Source organism: Argiope bruennichi, chromosome 1 (assembly GCF_947563725.1).
Source record: "Argiope bruennichi chromosome 1, qqArgBrue1.1, whole genome shotgun sequence".
Taxonomy (NCBI): Eukaryota; Metazoa; Arthropoda; class Arachnida; order Araneae; family Araneidae; genus Argiope; species Argiope bruennichi.
The window spans coordinates 78815122-78832481 of record NC_079151.1 but is presented as its reverse complement, the minus strand read 5'-3'; the positions used below and the strand labels follow the sequence as shown (position 1 = coordinate 78832481).

General features: G+C 25.6%; 1 protein-coding gene across 2 annotated transcripts in view; it reads right to left on the bottom strand.

Moving 5' to 3' along the window:
- Positions 1-17360, bottom strand: part of LOC129966849 (solute carrier family 35 member F3-like) — a 254879-nt gene that overhangs the window by 44363 nt on the left and 193156 nt on the right. Inside the window, exon 1 of one of the 2 annotated variants that reach the window (XM_056081449.1) lies at positions 963-1141. The exons of the other annotated variant lie outside the window; for it this stretch is intronic. Within the exon in view, the coding sequence (XP_055937424.1) occupies positions 963-1128 (166 nt within the window). The 5' untranslated portion in view covers positions 1129-1141. Of the gene's footprint in view, positions 1-962; positions 1142-17360 lie in introns of those variants that run through there. 2 annotated transcript variants of the gene reach the window in all.

The window sequence follows — 17360 nt, the reverse complement described above, 5'->3', positions numbered from 1 at the left end:
TTATAAGCTCCATATTGTCAAATGTTTTAATTATTTCAATCAATAAAAATATTCAAAGAACATTTTGCAGAGAGAAAATAAAACAAAGAAATGCAAAAAATAATAAAACCTAAACTTAGCATCGAAATTTTTAAAAGGCAAATTTTAGTTAAAAAAATAATTATTCAATCTGCTATATACTACTTCTTTTGTTAATATCCATAATAATCCATTTATTTACACCAAATACAATAAAAAAAAAGAAAATTTTGCTTTTAAAATGGGGTAATAAAAGTATTGTTGTTGAAGCATGACCGTGGAGAGCTTCGATTGAATAATGATTTTAATCTCTTAAAGTAGCATTATAAAGTTAATTTATTTCCTGTGTTAATTTATTTCTTCAAGAATTTAGCTCTTTAATTTTCGTCCAAAACAAAAAGTCTAAAATATTGTTAAAGAATAGGATCTAATTACGCAAACGACATCCCAAGCAAGCATTTTGAGACGCAATTCTTTTTTATATAACGTAACAAAAATCTAATGAAATATTTTTTTCAAAAATATAATTTTATTATAAACAATTTTACGCAATAGATTCAATTTTTAGAAACTGAGCAAGCATAATTTGAATATAGTTTACAGTATTAAATTGAACATCCAGAAAAGGCATTTGAGTTTTTTTAATTATATAATTTCATCAAATTAGAGAAAATTTCAATTTTATTGATACTGAAAAAAAATATAAAATATCTTCAGTATCTTTATAAACTCAGCATTCAATTTATATATAATCATTAAATTCTCGTATTCAAAATCTAGTATTATTTGTCGAAAAGATTACCATTGTTAGGTTCAGGTGAATATACTACCTACTATAAATAAATTTTAAATGCCCTTCATTTAATGCGAAATATATAATATATATCGTCAAAGATATGTGAATTTATAATAATTAAAGTAGTTATAGATAAATCTATACCTACCAGATTCAGAGTCACTTAGCGATCCATTGTCATTTCCAAATGAAACAAATTTCTTTGATTTGCAGCAGTGTTTTCGCAAGAGCGATGACTTTTTCGAAGGCAAAGACTTCAAATCAAGAGATTCTAAAGAATCGCTTTTAACGGCTGAAAATTTTACGCCGTTCATTCTTACTTTTCTCCAAAATCTAATCATGGGACTATTATAAATTTTTTAACCTTAAAATTTAATTTCTTAATTGTTCTTGAATTAAAATCTTTCATAAAAGTTCGTATGGAAAATTTCAAAATTTAATAACTTAAGTATATTTTAAATCCAATGATTCTTGTCATTGCTATGTAATTTAAGCAATTGCAGGAATTCTTAGAAACGAATAAATTTCTGTCTATCACCAAATTTTAATATTTTCAGGTAGAACTTTTCGGTATGTATAATTATAAAGCAATCTTCGATATTAAAATAAATCTTTGAAATTCTTACGAAACAAAGAAACTTGAAAGAATAATTTTCTGGCATTGTACTCCACGCCGAAATAGGCTTTTATAAACAATTTAAATTGATATAAAATAAAATAATTTTGAAGGTCATTTTCCCTCTTCTTTAATAATATATCTGCTTCATCAAATTTGAAAATTTTATGTATAGACGAAATTTGGTGCCTATCTAAAACTTTTCTAAAGAGCAAATCAGTTAATTTACAGATTTTAGGGACAATTATTTAAAATGAAACACATATTTCTAGAAACAAATATACCCATAAAAAATGTAAATTTTTAGAAAAAAATTCCTGTATATTAAGAAGAGACAAGAATCAGGAAATGAATGATATCGAATGTAAATGAAAGAGTTGGCTAAAGACATTCTTCCATCAGTTGTTGCGCGTATACCTATAGTGGGACTCACGCAAATTAAAGTTGCGAGCGTTGTCACCGACGCCTATTGATTAGAAATCTCTTGGTAGTTCACGTGACATGTGTTCACCAATATAAAAGAAAGAAAAGATTGTGTTTTCATGGGCAGTCCATAGCCAACCAAGTAGATTATTTTATCGCCACTTTGGCGGTCTTACCTCTTAAGATTGATTGCTACGGAATCGATAGTATCAGCACGTATTCAAATGAAAAACATCTTTGGAGAACTAAGTGTTATTGACTTTTTTTCCCGAGAAATACTAACCCGATAATAGTTATGGAGAAAAGGTGTGTTGATTGTTTCCGTGTGTTATTCAATTGGACTATTATTAGTCATGAGAATTTTATTTTTAGAATTTTTTATAACAGGCTTGCTCTTAATTTTAAACTGAATGTCGCGTTTAATGTTGTTTCTTTATGCTTTAATTTTGCATTTTTATTTGCTACGAACAACTTGTAATGAGTCTTCACTCTGAGGATTTTATTTTGAAGTAAATTATATTACATTAAAATGCTTTTTAATTAAAAACATATCGAAGTTATTTGAAATTGAACACATTATAAGAACATTATTAATATTTGTTAATCGCATAACGTTTAAAGAGTTAAAAAGTCAAATGTTATTGACTCCATAAATTTGCTTAATGAACCAAGTCAATATAAAAATAAATTATTATAAATATATATATAAATTTCTATACATTTATTAGCAGTAGATTTTATTAATACGTTAATATTATCGTAATTGAATTCATCATAAATGTATGTTAAAGAAATAAGTATCAAAAGTTTCATTTGTTCTAAGTATGAATTTGAAAAAGGAAATATTTGGAAATGAATATCCAGAAATGCAGGGTTTAGAAAGAATAGATTAGCTATCTCGATAACCAGATATTAACCCTAACAAACATATTTGAGACAGCTTATGAAATGCCCTCAAAGAAGATTTAATTCGAGGGCGGAAAAGCAATGCTAAGAATGTATTTTAATTACTGGGAGAGATCACAGAATGAATGCCATTTATTTAACCTCGTGTTCAATTCATTTCATTGTTTGCTCTATGAATAAACTTGTTCGAAAAGTGCAGTTATTTGATTATAATTTCTTTCTTATTTAGGAAGTTATAAATTTTGTTCATAAAGTAGATAATAAATAATAAAAATAACATTTCCAACAGAATACATAATTGCAGAATAACAGAATTGAGGCATGGAAATTATAGCTGTATTCGGCTATACAGTTTTCGAATAATTCACAAAAAATCTTAATTTGTATATGTTTTAACCGATATATATTTAAAAATTGAATGAAAACAAAAAGAAATTTGAAATAAAATGATGCGTTGACTGAAACTGATGCCGTAATTAATTTATAATTGTTCGTCTTTATCAATTAAATATAACAAGGAAAAATTATAAACAATAATCTTATTTCTTCATTCAGCAATAATCATACATACTTATCATGAAAATGCGAATAAAGCTTTCATCCATCCAATGATCAATTTCTAAAAAACAAAATTACGTAATTACTTACAGACATTAGTTTCTTTTCTTTCAAATTTAGAAATTTATTAACTGAAGAATATTTTTATAATCAATAAATTCTATTGAATATACCTGACGTATTCGTTTTTCTTTCATAAACTTTTGAAGTAAAATCTTCTTATATCAAATTCAATGATGCACATACAAAATACAACACATGCTTCTAAATTGTGCTTTTAAGGTTATTAAAAAATTGATCAATTCGATCTTATTTAATTTTCTTGGAATTGAAACTGAAAACTTAATGTAAGAATGGAAATTATTTTAGTAGAATAATTATGGGATAATGATGTTTTTAAATTCATAAGACTTTAACGAACTTAATAATTTTTGTTCTAAAATCATCTAATACCCATTATATTGTGTACTGTTTATAGAAATACAAACTATAGAAATACATTGACTTCATTGTAAGGAATAAATTTACTATTTTGCATGCCATTCGAATTAGTTCGTATTACAATGCACTCATCTAACTGAAAATATCCCTAAAATTTATATGGTAAAAAGTTATTACATGAACTTTTATTTTATGATGATTTTTTTTTCTTTTTAAATTTCTAAATCTTATTTATGCAACGAATTATTTTCTTTTTAAATTTATATCTGAATTTTAACAATACAAAATAATTTTTAAATTTTGGTCAAAAGCAAGAAAAAGTCTTCCTTTTACATCCTTATCTTTGTTCAAGTTGGACAGATCAAAGTAAATAGTAATCATGTGGTAAAGCAATGCATACGAAATCAAACAGAACAGCAAGTTGACTCATAGTATAACATTCCAATCCGTTTAACTAAAATGGATTTTACTTTTTTTACGGATATGAGGTACAGCATTCTTAAATACTATGACATTGCATTTGGGTGATAAATGCTAGAATAGGTTTCTGAAGCTAAATATTTGAATTTTTAATGTCTTTGATTGGCTACAACATGAGTTTTGGTTTGCTTGATTTCATTACTGATTGTAATGATTGTCTAATTCTGTTATTCTTAGATAAAAAGCATTAGAAACCATTCTTCTTCGAATATTGCTGTATGTTTTATTAACATACATGCGTTCCCATTTTCTTTCCATAGTTTAATAGTGTATAAATTCCCTATATGCAAGAATTGGAACTTACGTGGGTTCAAATTCTGCCTCCTGATATAAATATTTCGGGTTTTAAATTAAGATATAAATGGAGAAATCAGTTCGAAAATTTTCAAACCGCTAATAGCAGGGAATTTCGTTTTTCAATGAACATTTATGATTTCAATGAGATAATGGACATATAAGTCAAAATCTAGCATTGAAAGTGTTTATAAAAGTGGATGAACAAATAACTATTTAGTTAAGTAACATTAGTAAAAAATAGGTTATTTTTTCGAAATAATTTGTGTCTTTCACCAAGACCTTATTTATGAACTTATAAATAACATCTGAAAGCCCCTGACAATTTCATATATGTTTCTAATGTTATTTTTAGGAGACCAGAACGTCAGTTTATCAATCAGGAAACAGCACTAACTAATTACTCAAATATTTAAAACGGCAGAATGAAAAAATCCTAAAATACATGCATTATAATGTTTCTTTTTATTTAATGAAATTACATAACACTATAGAAAATTCAGATTTATTTTAATTTAATTTATAAATGCTAGCTACTTTTTCTGTCATGTTTTATTTTCAAGTGTTTATTCTTTTTTCAATTACAAGTTTTTTTTTCCTTTGATTTGTCTAATTTTTTCCAGTCTGAGTTTTTTACTGAACATATCAAAGTTTCAACTGTTTAAAACTTAACCTAAAGAAATCATCTAAGTTGCAGATTCAAACACTTTCGCTTATTCTTTCATAAAATATGGAACTTGGAATCTCCTTTTTTTCAAATAAAAATCGACTTCTCTTTCAGTATTTGAAAGAAATGTGTGAATCGATAAGCATTTGAAATCGTTCTGAGCAGCTTGTTCTCATTTAGTTTTCACGTTATAGTCAGTTTTTCTTGTCATTTTATTTCCTGGGAAGATATCTGGAGTATTTTTTAGCATATTAAAATATTTTAATATCGCATCCACTACCCCGGAAATTTCAAAAATGTCTTATCCTAGGAATAAGGTAACCCAATGCATTCGGTTGCCTGATATTTTGACTGATTTTCATATCATATGCTGAAAATCAATATATTTTTATTTTTTGTGTATCAACTTTCTATCATAACTATAAAACTAATATAACTAATAAATAACTAGTATAACTAATTAATTAACTTGTAAGAAATTACGGATTGACGCTTATAATATAAGCCTTCAACTTCAAACACTTTCCCTTAATAAATTATGTAAATCAAGTTAATTGAGTGAAAAAGTGTATGGTTTCACTTTCGCAAATTGACAAATATATCAATTAAAAATTTGAAATGTGCAGAATTAAATTAAAAAAGAATTTAGTGTTTTGTTTCACACTGAAATCTACTTTTGTTTTATTCTCATGAATGAATTTTGTTTATGAGGTATTTTTCTGAATTCGAAGAATAATCTGATATAATATGAATATCTCATCAATTCTATAATTGTCTTTATATAAAGGTAAAATGGGATCTCCATAATTTTCAACGAAATTATTCAAATGGCAGTTTAAGTTATGAACTTTAATTTTAAAAAGTTCCATTCATAATTTTAAAAAACTCATTAATTAAAAAATAATCATACATTCTTCTAAATCTTCAATAGATTAATTTTAAATTAAAAATGAGAAAATTCAAATAAAAGCAAAAGAAGCAATTGTTTTATTCCCCTACAGAAGATTTTTTTTTTTTTGACATTCTAGAGTATGTACATTATTTTTGTAAATTGTAATAGTATTTTTGTAAATTGTCTATTAACTTATGAATAACTTATATGTCTCCATTGAATCTATGTCCTGGAGAAATCGACTGCCTTATTTTTCACTTATACAGTAAATATTTTCATATAAATGGTCTAATTGACTGTGAAAGTTATAAACTTTTATTCTCATATTTTTGTCTGAGTTTCAAGAGAAGAAATTCTCCTATTCAGAAGAAATTGATGTTCATCCCACCTCAATTAGCTTAGAAGTTTTTGAAAATAAAAACAAATGTCATTCTTACTTTTTGCTTTGTTTCATTCATATAATCTCCAAAGAGAGAATAGCTTTTAAACTGTCTCATTTCAGCACCTGCACAAATTTTACCTTTTTTTTCTGCACACATTTGAAACATTTACCTATTATGTAAAATAATGGATATTCTGAGCAAAGCCTATATAAATTGTTTCACCAACTAGTCAGACTTCAAGATTCCAGAAAGACATTTCTTTTTCCAATAGAAATTGTCTTTCCTGTTACTCTATTGCTAGGCTCTGTTATTCCAGTGGAACAAGAAACAGACATTTTTCATGTTGTCTCATTGCTGTCGAAGTAGTTAACGATTTTTACATCAAATAATTCGTTGTTGTTTGTGGAATTCAAGCTTCTCTGGGATTAAAACTATGCAATCAATTTATTTTCATTCGTTCTAGACTTTATATGAAATTACAAAAACTAACATCCTTTTTTTTTCTTTTACGCAATTCTTCTGATATTTTTTGAAAGATAGAAATATTTATTAATTTAGTATTCAAAGTTTCAAAAAATGGAGCTAGTTGATGATTGTGGAACCAGTACACCTAATGTAGTCCTGTCCAGTTACAAATTCCTAAGTACCAAATAAAAATATATTTAGCGGTAAAATGTATTTATTACAATAATTTTTACGAGATTTTTTTTCTGTTACAATAATTATCTTATTTAATACACTAATTCCGTTAAAAGATTTCCTAGTGCTTTTTGGCGAAGCTCCATTTTTTTTGTTAAGCCCAAAACATATATATAAGCCATATGCATATTTTCATTACATATAATTTTGTTGCTTATATCTCTAGAACTGTAATTCGGAATAATTTAGAAATAAAATAGTAAAATGTATTATTTTATATTTTTAAACATATCTTAGTAAATAATAGAATAATTTTTATAAAAATTAAATTTAGTCAAATTTCAAAGTACTTGAATTGAATCATTGAGTCTTTTTGTTCTAATTGTAATGTATGATAATTCATACGTTTTATTTATTTTTAAAGAAAAGACGAAAATTAATCCACAAAAGTGGACAAGCTGATGGAAAATTTCGGCTGGTAAAATTAATTTTTCAGCAGTAACTCTACAGATCAAAATAAACACATAATAGACAAACCTCTCTTTAAAAATAACCTAGTAGGGCACATAAATCGTAAAATTTTGCATGATATTAAGCGACATTTTTAATATTGCATAACATTATTGAATACCGAAAAATATAATATAATGACTCACAATATTCTGTAAAATGATGCGATATTTGAAGGACTCATGTTTCCTTTAACTGATTTTTAAAAAAAAACATTCATTGATTCGATAATAGTCATTTTTATACTGAATATTTAATTTTCTAACTCTTTACTTACATGTAAAACATAGATTTTAGCATTAAACAAAAGTTCAGTTAGTATACCGGTAATTATGATACCTTAAAAAAATCCTCAATAAAAATCGCTACAAATAAAAAAAAATTCTGGCGATGTTAAGATTACAATTATTGTTTAGGAGATAAATTTATATTTTGTAATCATTCTTTGTTATTAAAACATTTTTTTTTCAATTAAAATGCGATAACTTCTATGTCCTATATGTAAATCAATTACAACATTTCATAAAGGGAAACATTATGCATCATTGATAATCAACTATTTAAAAAAATTCAGTAAAAACATTTTTTTACAGAAAAAGTTAGTAACATTTTTTTACAGAAAAAAAAATTGACAGTAGGTGTTGGAAGGAAAATAGCTTTAAAAAATGAATTACTAATATTTATAAAAATGAAATCCTTCTTATGAAGATAACAAATTAATTAGTCACCTGCTGAAAGTGTCACATTAACGATTTATAAAACAAAATTGTATTCATTAAAAGATTATTATTTTAAACCCAGAATGCATTTTCAATAACATGCAATTTAATTTAAATAAAAGAAAAAATCTTTAGAAAAATCAATGTATAAATTTTTCTAGACAAAAAAGAACCGATTATAATTTTGTTGAACTATACTAGAAATATAATGATTAGAATATTTATGAATAGAATATTTAGAATATTTATGATTCACTTTAAAAACTTAGAAAACATAATTATTTAACCATTAAAATAAATTTGTATAATTTTATTTTTTCGATAAGCTAGCAAAAAAAAAAAGAATTGTAAAGTGCACAAATAGTACTCCACCAAGGATATACTATTTTCGTTCATAAAAGCATGCGATCAATTTCTTGGGAAAACATCTGCTCTGAAGAAACTGTCTCGAATTACATGCATTTTACCATTAGAGATTATTTGGCAAGAGCGATCAATACATCTACCGGGAACTATTGTTCGGTTTCTCATTTCAGCACGAAACATTCCTTTTTTTTTTTTTTTTTTTTTTCTTCTTCTTCTTCATTTTTTCTTTTTTTAAATGATTTTAGATTACTTTAGAGTAAATTTAGACTTCAAAGAAAATGACAATAATATTCATACATGTCGCCAATGTCCTTTACAACGCCTTTTTTATTCATAAATGCACATAAAGCTGAAAATTTAATTCGTATTAAAACTTAATAAGTAAGAATTTCTGTATGACATTGTGGTCTTTGCTTAAATTTATATGAGAATTAATGAAATGAAAATAGTTACAATTAAAATTTAAAATGAATTTTCAAAAAGTTATTGACTAAATTAAACCAATTGAATTGAACTTGACTTTAAAAAGCGCAAAATTAGTAATTTCAATATGAATTCATGTAAAGTTTTGAAATATCTGACAGTCTTAGTTTAAAATTACAGATTTTATGCTAAAATGATTATTGTCCTTTCAATTTTAAAAACGTTTCAAGCAAAAAATAAGAAAAATTTAAATACTTATTTATTTTAATTATTATATTATGTTTACTATCATTAAAAAAATTCAAATTACTTATGAAATCAAATGCATTTGATGACAATATAAAATTTATATGTACATTCGAATGTGTGTGAATAGTGTTGGGCTTTCTACTTTCAAATTCAACTCAAATGCATTTCATTTGTATTTACATTGAAGTGCTTTTTTAATTTTAATTAATTAAAAATTAAATAATATTTTAGAGAATTTACTGCATAGAATTATATTAACAAAAATTTGAAATTCAAACATTTATTTCTTTAATTAAACCACTTAGATGTTCAAACACGCTTGTAGAAAGTCATGATATACAACTATACTTTTTGTTGTTGTTTTGTTGAAACTAAGAATGATTCACAGTTTCATCAATAATTAATATATTTACAAAATTAATGTTATAAAATAAATTTTATAAAATTAATTATGATTTGTAAGAAATTGATAAGCAATAATTATAAATCATGAGCCATTAAAGTTTTGCTAATAATAATATTTCTTTATAAGAAATTTCTGATAATTTTCTTATGTTACGGCAATTGATTTAAATTCTCCGTACAAGACTTTTAGCTACAAAAATCTCTCCAATCCGCACCGTTCTTCCATTTATATTGCAGCATCGACTGATATTTCTTCAACGCCCACACTGTTGCTGATTGTGGCGCCATCTTCAAGGGAAAAAAGTATAAATATAGAATGTAGGATGTGGCGTCATCTATATTTACTAGATAGCATTAAACAAATTTCCTAATAGTTTCATTGAACAGTTTCACTATCTTTTCTTGTTAAATTACTCACATAGTACTACTAACAACCTTATTTATCAGTTATTATTTTTTTAATGAAATGGAAATAAATTTACCGAATAATTCAATCAATGAACGGATTACTACACACTATATAGGATAAACTAGGTAACATAATTTACTCATTTGCTATAGAGTATTTCTCACTACACAAAATAAACATAAATTTAAAAAAATTATTTTATTAATATATATATATATATATATATATATATATATATATATATATATATATATATATATATATATATATATATATATATGAACATTTGCTTAAAACATGAAACACAAATCAACATTCAGTAAAATATCCTTTATTTTTAATACTTATTAGTAATAACGAATGAAATATTATTTATTTGACATTTAATATGCCAACATTTTGGTAAAAATTCTTTTATATTTTTTACCAATAAAAATTATCAAACTGTGAAATTTGAAAATATAGCTATTTAAACATACTTGAATTTGAATTGTAAATAACTTCATATTCTTTGTCTTAATAGGAAATTACATTTAAATATTAGATAGAAATTTAAGAGGCATAATTTTAACTGTCTTACACTGCTCTGCCTGTTCTACTTTTTGTATATATGAAGATTCTAAATAGATTCAAAACAAATGACAAAAATCACAACAAAATTGTAATTATTTGCATTATCTAACATTCTTATTATCATCTGTCATTGGCCGTATTGTGGCTAATTTTCTTATTACTCGAAAAACTAAATTTTGAAACTAGTTTTTCTAATTTTAGTTATTGAGTAAAAAACTGAAATTACTAACAGAAATTTCGTTCCACGACTTTAACAGAGTCAGAAAAGAGGTCAATTAAATGTTTAAAGAAGTAATGAAAATTGTTTCAATTTTATGAAAACAATTGTTGAAATTTAGGCAAAAAATATATATTTTCAAAACATTTTTTTTATGTTAGAAGTGAATTGCAAAACTATTGAAATGCTAAAATTCAAAAGACTAGTTAAAAAAAATTAATGTAAAATAATTTTTTCACAATCATAGTTTTATTTTTATTTTTAAGTTATCAGGAAAATTCCTGGATTTTTTTATTATGTAAAATTTAAATTCTCTTCCTCTAAATTATATTTCTATTAAATTTACTAGCTTGAGATCAAATGGTCTTAAGGGCAGAGAATCAGCAAGTACATATACATTTTCTCTTTTATTTATAGTGGAAACTGAAGAATAAAATGCATTTTTACAGCTTTGTTTTTTGTTGTTGTTGTTGTCTTGCAGCGTAGTTTCTGTTACCAGAAGAAATGTCTTGTTAGTCAAATATTTTTATTATTTTTTAGTTTAATTTAAATTTTTGCAACGAATACTCATTGGAACGAACAAGAATTATCCATAATAACTAAACTGAACAAATTTTTCGCAGTTCAGAAAGACAAGCTTAACTTGTGATAGTCAATTCGGTTGATATTGCTTAGTAATCTGCTATTTCTGCATGTAATCTATATTATACATTGTCATCAAAAATTTATTAATTAAAATTACATTAAATAAAATTTTAATCCTCTATAATTGTTGTTTATCTTCGTCTTATCTTCTCTTAGTTATTCATTTGTGAAATCTCACAACATGATCTCTATGCACACGAATCAGAGCTATATGAATGAATGATTATATGTTTATATGTGCTCAACAAAACGTATCTTTAATTTAAATGCTGTTAAAAGCATTATAGATCTTTTCAATATAGGTGCGAAAACCAAGGGGAGAAAATAATATTCATAGTATTTTAGCTTATATCGAACGTATATTAATATCTAAACTTTCCATTATTTTAACTCCAACTCACATGATATCAATTCAATAGCCACAATTGGTGAGAAATATATAACATTATTCTAAATATTGAACCTAGTATTGTCTGATTTTGTAAACAAAGCTAGCATCTTCTGAAAGTTACTAAAGAAAAGAATTTTCCCTTGGAAATTCCTTCTTTCTTTCTTCAAGGATCTTTTTGATTTTCAAAAAGCTGGACACAACACGTGTTACGCTTCATAATATTTGTTTACTTTTAATATACACTTATTACTACTTATTTTATTATAATAATGTTTTTTTTTTCTCTTTATAATGCATAAATTTGCTAAAAACAATCTCTAATAATAATTAAGTAATGTTCGTGTGTGTGAGTCTGCGTGTGTGTGTGCTTGCGCGTATGTGTTAACTATCTACTGACCTATTGATAAATCTAGAACTGGCACATATGATCCAGTTGTACTCTGGAGGGTGGGAATGTGCACTTCTGATTAGTTTATTTTGACATTTTATTTAAAGTTTTTATTAAAAAATCAAGCAAAATTTTAGCATTTTTTATCATAACCCCAAATTTTATTATAATTAAGAATTAACTTTGCATATTTTATTATAAAATAATAATTTTAAGCACTGCCGAAATTTTTTTTTAATATTCGCTGTTTTATATAATTTTATCAAAAAGCACTTTTGTGTTACTTGAGATTTTATCTTACCCGATCAAATTTTAGGTGGAATAGTAGAAAGTTTAGAGGTTGCATTGTCCATGAAAACGTGACGATTTATTTTTCCATAATGACTAGTTTTAATAATTTTTTTGAAATTTTGTTACAATTAATATTTAACTTTGCATAATTTATTATTAGAATGCCATTTTAAGCATTGATGAAAAAAATGATATTCGACTCTTTTATGTAATTTTATCAAAAGCATTTTTGCACTAACCAAGATTTAATCATTTCCGTTTCAAATTTTAGGTGAGGTGGTAAAAAGTTTAGAAGTTGCACTGTCCATGAGCACAACATTGTAACATTTCTAAAATAGTGCACGTTACATGTCTACCAAAATTTAAAGTTTTAAACTAGAGAAGCATTAAGAGAAGCCACATAAAATCTTTAATCTTTAATTAAAAATTTTAGCAATCATCAATTCCGCTAATCAAAATGGTCGATAAAGACTCCAAATAAAATTAAAAAAAAAAAAAAAAAAAAAAAACCAGCGCCAAACCATTTTTTCTAAGCTCAAAGTTTTTTTTTTTTTTTTCAAAAGGACAATTATAATTTATTCAGTAACATCTTATACAGAAATCGTTCAGAAATATAGACATTCAAATTGCAATTTAGACGTTTTTAGCAGATTTCTTTCCACAAATACTGAATATTTGATAAACATTTCGTGGTTAGAGTCAATAGATCCTGGGGTTGGATAATGATAAATGTTGTGTTTGGTATTCGGAATGGTTCGATCTATTCTACACAATAAAAGCACCCAAAAGTAATGTAAGAACTCACAAGAAAGGATTGGACTCAATGATGCAGAATCTCTACCTATTAGAACAATAGAGACGAAATGACTGGAGACATTGAAAGAAAAGAAATGGTTGCTTTTCTTTCCACAGATGCAATGACCAGGAACTTTAACTATTGAGACAATGAAAATGAAATATAAACTCTTTTTCTGAATTGTTCTGTAAGTTATATCGTAATACAATAAAACTTCTGATTAAATAAAATCTAAAACTTATTTATCAAAATATATTTCTTAAAATTCGTATTTCTTTTATAAGTCGAATTGTAAATAACTTACACTTTCATATAATTTTTCGGAAAAGCAATAGGTTTTTATAGGACATTTTATTTATTAAAATAATCATAAATTTACGAAATATAATATTATGTGAATGCGTAACTACACTTATTCTTTATTTTGTGTTATTTATAATTAAATATAAATTTTGATATTCAATATTTATAAGCCAAAAGCATTAATAAAACATCTTTATGATACAAACGATTTTACGGCTAATCCGAACAAATAATTCACATTTTTATGGCAAGCAAAAAATTAGTATGTTTAGTACTAATTCATTTTTATTAAATAACATATTTATTTTCATAATCACATATCGTTTCCCAGAATAAAAGTGACAATCCATTCAAACTCAAAAATGCAAAACAGTGTTTTATTAATTTTGTGTTATTTTTCTTTCTTATAAAGGAATGGAAATATTCATCAATTAGATAATTTTTAAAAATATAAGTATTTTTTTAAATTATTTTAATTATTTTGGCTGGAAATCTCTTGCTTATCTATACATCTTTATTAATTCATGATTATGTTTTTGTTTAATCCACCGAAAATAAAATCTATTTAAAGAAAACTATTAAAGCTTTGTACTTCTTCGTTTCTTCATGATACTTGCAGAATCGTACAAATATTCAAAATCATATTGGAGAAATTTTAATGAAAGTTAATTTTTCTTTTACTTCAATTTTATAGGGCTTCTTAAAAAAATTCCGTCTGTTATAACCACCGTTCTTGCAAACATCATTATAAAGGAATATTTTGTGCAAAATTCAGAAAAAAGTTTAGTTTATGTTTGTAATAATTGATATGTAATAATGATGATTTTTTTTTGATCAAACGAGTAACTTCTAAGTAGTAGTCCATCTTGGACCTGACATTGTGAAGATTTTCACAACCAATAAAACTAATTCGATAATCACTAGCATTTTCTGCATATGGATGTCTGTATTGTAATGAATCCGTAATATTATTTCTTTATGGTAAATTTCAAGGTAAGGAAGAGAGTTTTACAGATAATTAAAACAAAGGCTGAATGGATGCCGTGCCAATGACCTTCTGGGTTAGTGAAAAATTTTGACGAATTTGTGGCGGAATGGCATCTTTGAAATCAAACACGAAGTTCCAGAAACTAGTCGAACCTTGGCGATATGTCAATTAGAAACGAAGATACAATATCTTTCCAGAAATTTCTTTACCCGCCCACGAAAACCATAAAAAAACCAAGGAATAGAACAGAATTCAGTTCATTTGAACACAAGCGAGTAGTTCAGTGAATTCTCTTTTTGGAATGTTGAACCTCAGAAAATTCTTTGAGTGCTTTGTCCATTTGCGGTTGTTTAATAACTACTTGCCACTTACATGTTGTGGATTTTTGCAACAAAACACAAACCGTTTAGGAAGCACATTACCAGTATTTTGTTGACCTTTTTTTGTTTGTTTGTTTGTATGTTTGTCTTTTTAGACGAACATCGTTATTCGTTACTGAGTTAATTGAACTTTGTTCCGCATCCCTACAGGATATATTTTTCCTTGGCAATATCTTCTGATATTTTTTCTTGCATTCTTATTTCCTTACAGTTTGTCGTAGATTGTTATCTTAATAAGTCCCTTGAGTGCAATGTTTTGCAGGCTGAATGTAAGCCCAGAGAATGTTTCAGATGATAATGAAATAGACTTTTGTACATATATGAACGAGGGAAATAGGTTAATTATTCCATGTTCAAACAAAAGTCTAAACTCTCTTTCCTTCCATTCAACTTCCTTTCCCTATCGATGCTGGAAAAGCAAGTATGATAATTTATTATAGATACAATAGTTTTCAATAATCTTATTTATTAGAAATGGTAACGATATGTACGATATAACGTACATTTATGAATTTAAAATGTGCGTTATCTCCAGTATAATATACTAATTTTTTTCCATTTCGACGACACAGCCTTTAAAAAATTTTATAATATTGCTAGCATCTTTATAAAGTGTCCTTTGATTATAAGCATATGGGCATTTTTCACTTATACTTTAAAAACCATGTTTTTAATTATCTATCATTTACAAAAAAATGATTATATAATATTAGTTAGGATATCACCCAGGAGGAATAGCAGTTATTTTGGTAACATTAGCTCGGATATGATTGTCACATATTAATTAACCAGTAGTAATGATTTCAGTATCAAACGATATGCACATTGGTAGAATACTTAAGAAATGTTTAAAAAATATTGTTATTTGATATACTTTTAAATATGTAGTAAAATGAAGCATATTTCCTTCTTTAGAATGGGATCTTCTCAACCCATAATGTTCACAAACATTCAAATCAAAATTAATAATTAAAACCATTTAAATATAAAACAATAAAAGTTACAGACCTCAGTTCCTCAACCTTTGCCACAATCCAGAAAAAAAAATGGAAAAAAAATGTGAGTTCGATTATTCCATAATTAAATTTTATTTATTCTTATGTTTATTCGCATACTAATTAATAAATCAGTTTAAAAATAAAATAAACACGATCTCAATTCTTAGATATTTAAAAAAAAGTTGAGAATTTGCATCTGATAATGATTCACATTAAAAGGGCAGGTATATATTTTGATACATATGGATAGCTATTAATCATTACGAACGGCAATGGACAGTTTTATATATTAATTCTTCATCTTACAAAAATTTCAAGTTGTATATTAAAATATTTATCATTTATGATCTAAGCATAGTTCAGTGTAAATGATCTTCATATGAAATAAATTCAATATTTTCATAGATATTAAGGTCCATATGTGAGTTATCGTTGCAATATATAATAAACAATATTTTTAGATTATTTCTAAAAATATACAGCCACTAAAAAATTTATATCTGCATTTCAGAACAATTCAAAGAATAAAAAATCTAAACTTTGGAATTTTATTTACAGCATATTTCAAAAACTAACAGATATTTGAAAGACACAGTCCTACTCTAAAACCATTGAAATTGACAGCTCATCATTTTGAAAGCCCCATACTACCAACTCTGAAACGAATGAAAAGAATGTTCTGTTTTTAGTACCAAAAAATGCAACTTCAGAAATCCCTTGCAAAGAAACATGAATTTATTCAAAAGATGTGAAGGAAAACTTTGAATTAAACAATATTCTATGGCTTATAAGACAAAAAAGAGCTTTTTGACGGATTCTTTCAACTGGTGTAAAAATTATGAATAGGAAAACATTTTCCATTTTTTTCAAAAATAGTGTTAATAAATTTATAAATAATAGTATTGAATTATTTTTTTAGTGTTGAATAATTTTTGATTCATGCAAAATTCTACAGGCTGATCATTCTAAGGATACCTTTTATCATGATCCTATCACAAAAATTAAAATATCTAATTTTTTGTTGCGAGCTTATTTGAAATAATACTAAAAGATACACATTTATAAAATCATTTTTCTACAAAAATGAAGTATTTCGAAAACTAAAAGGTAGATATTTGACAGTTACATTTAGAAGAATAAAGGCCCCTTGCTTCTCAATAAGTGCTCCTTAAACATAAATATCAGATACCAGAGAT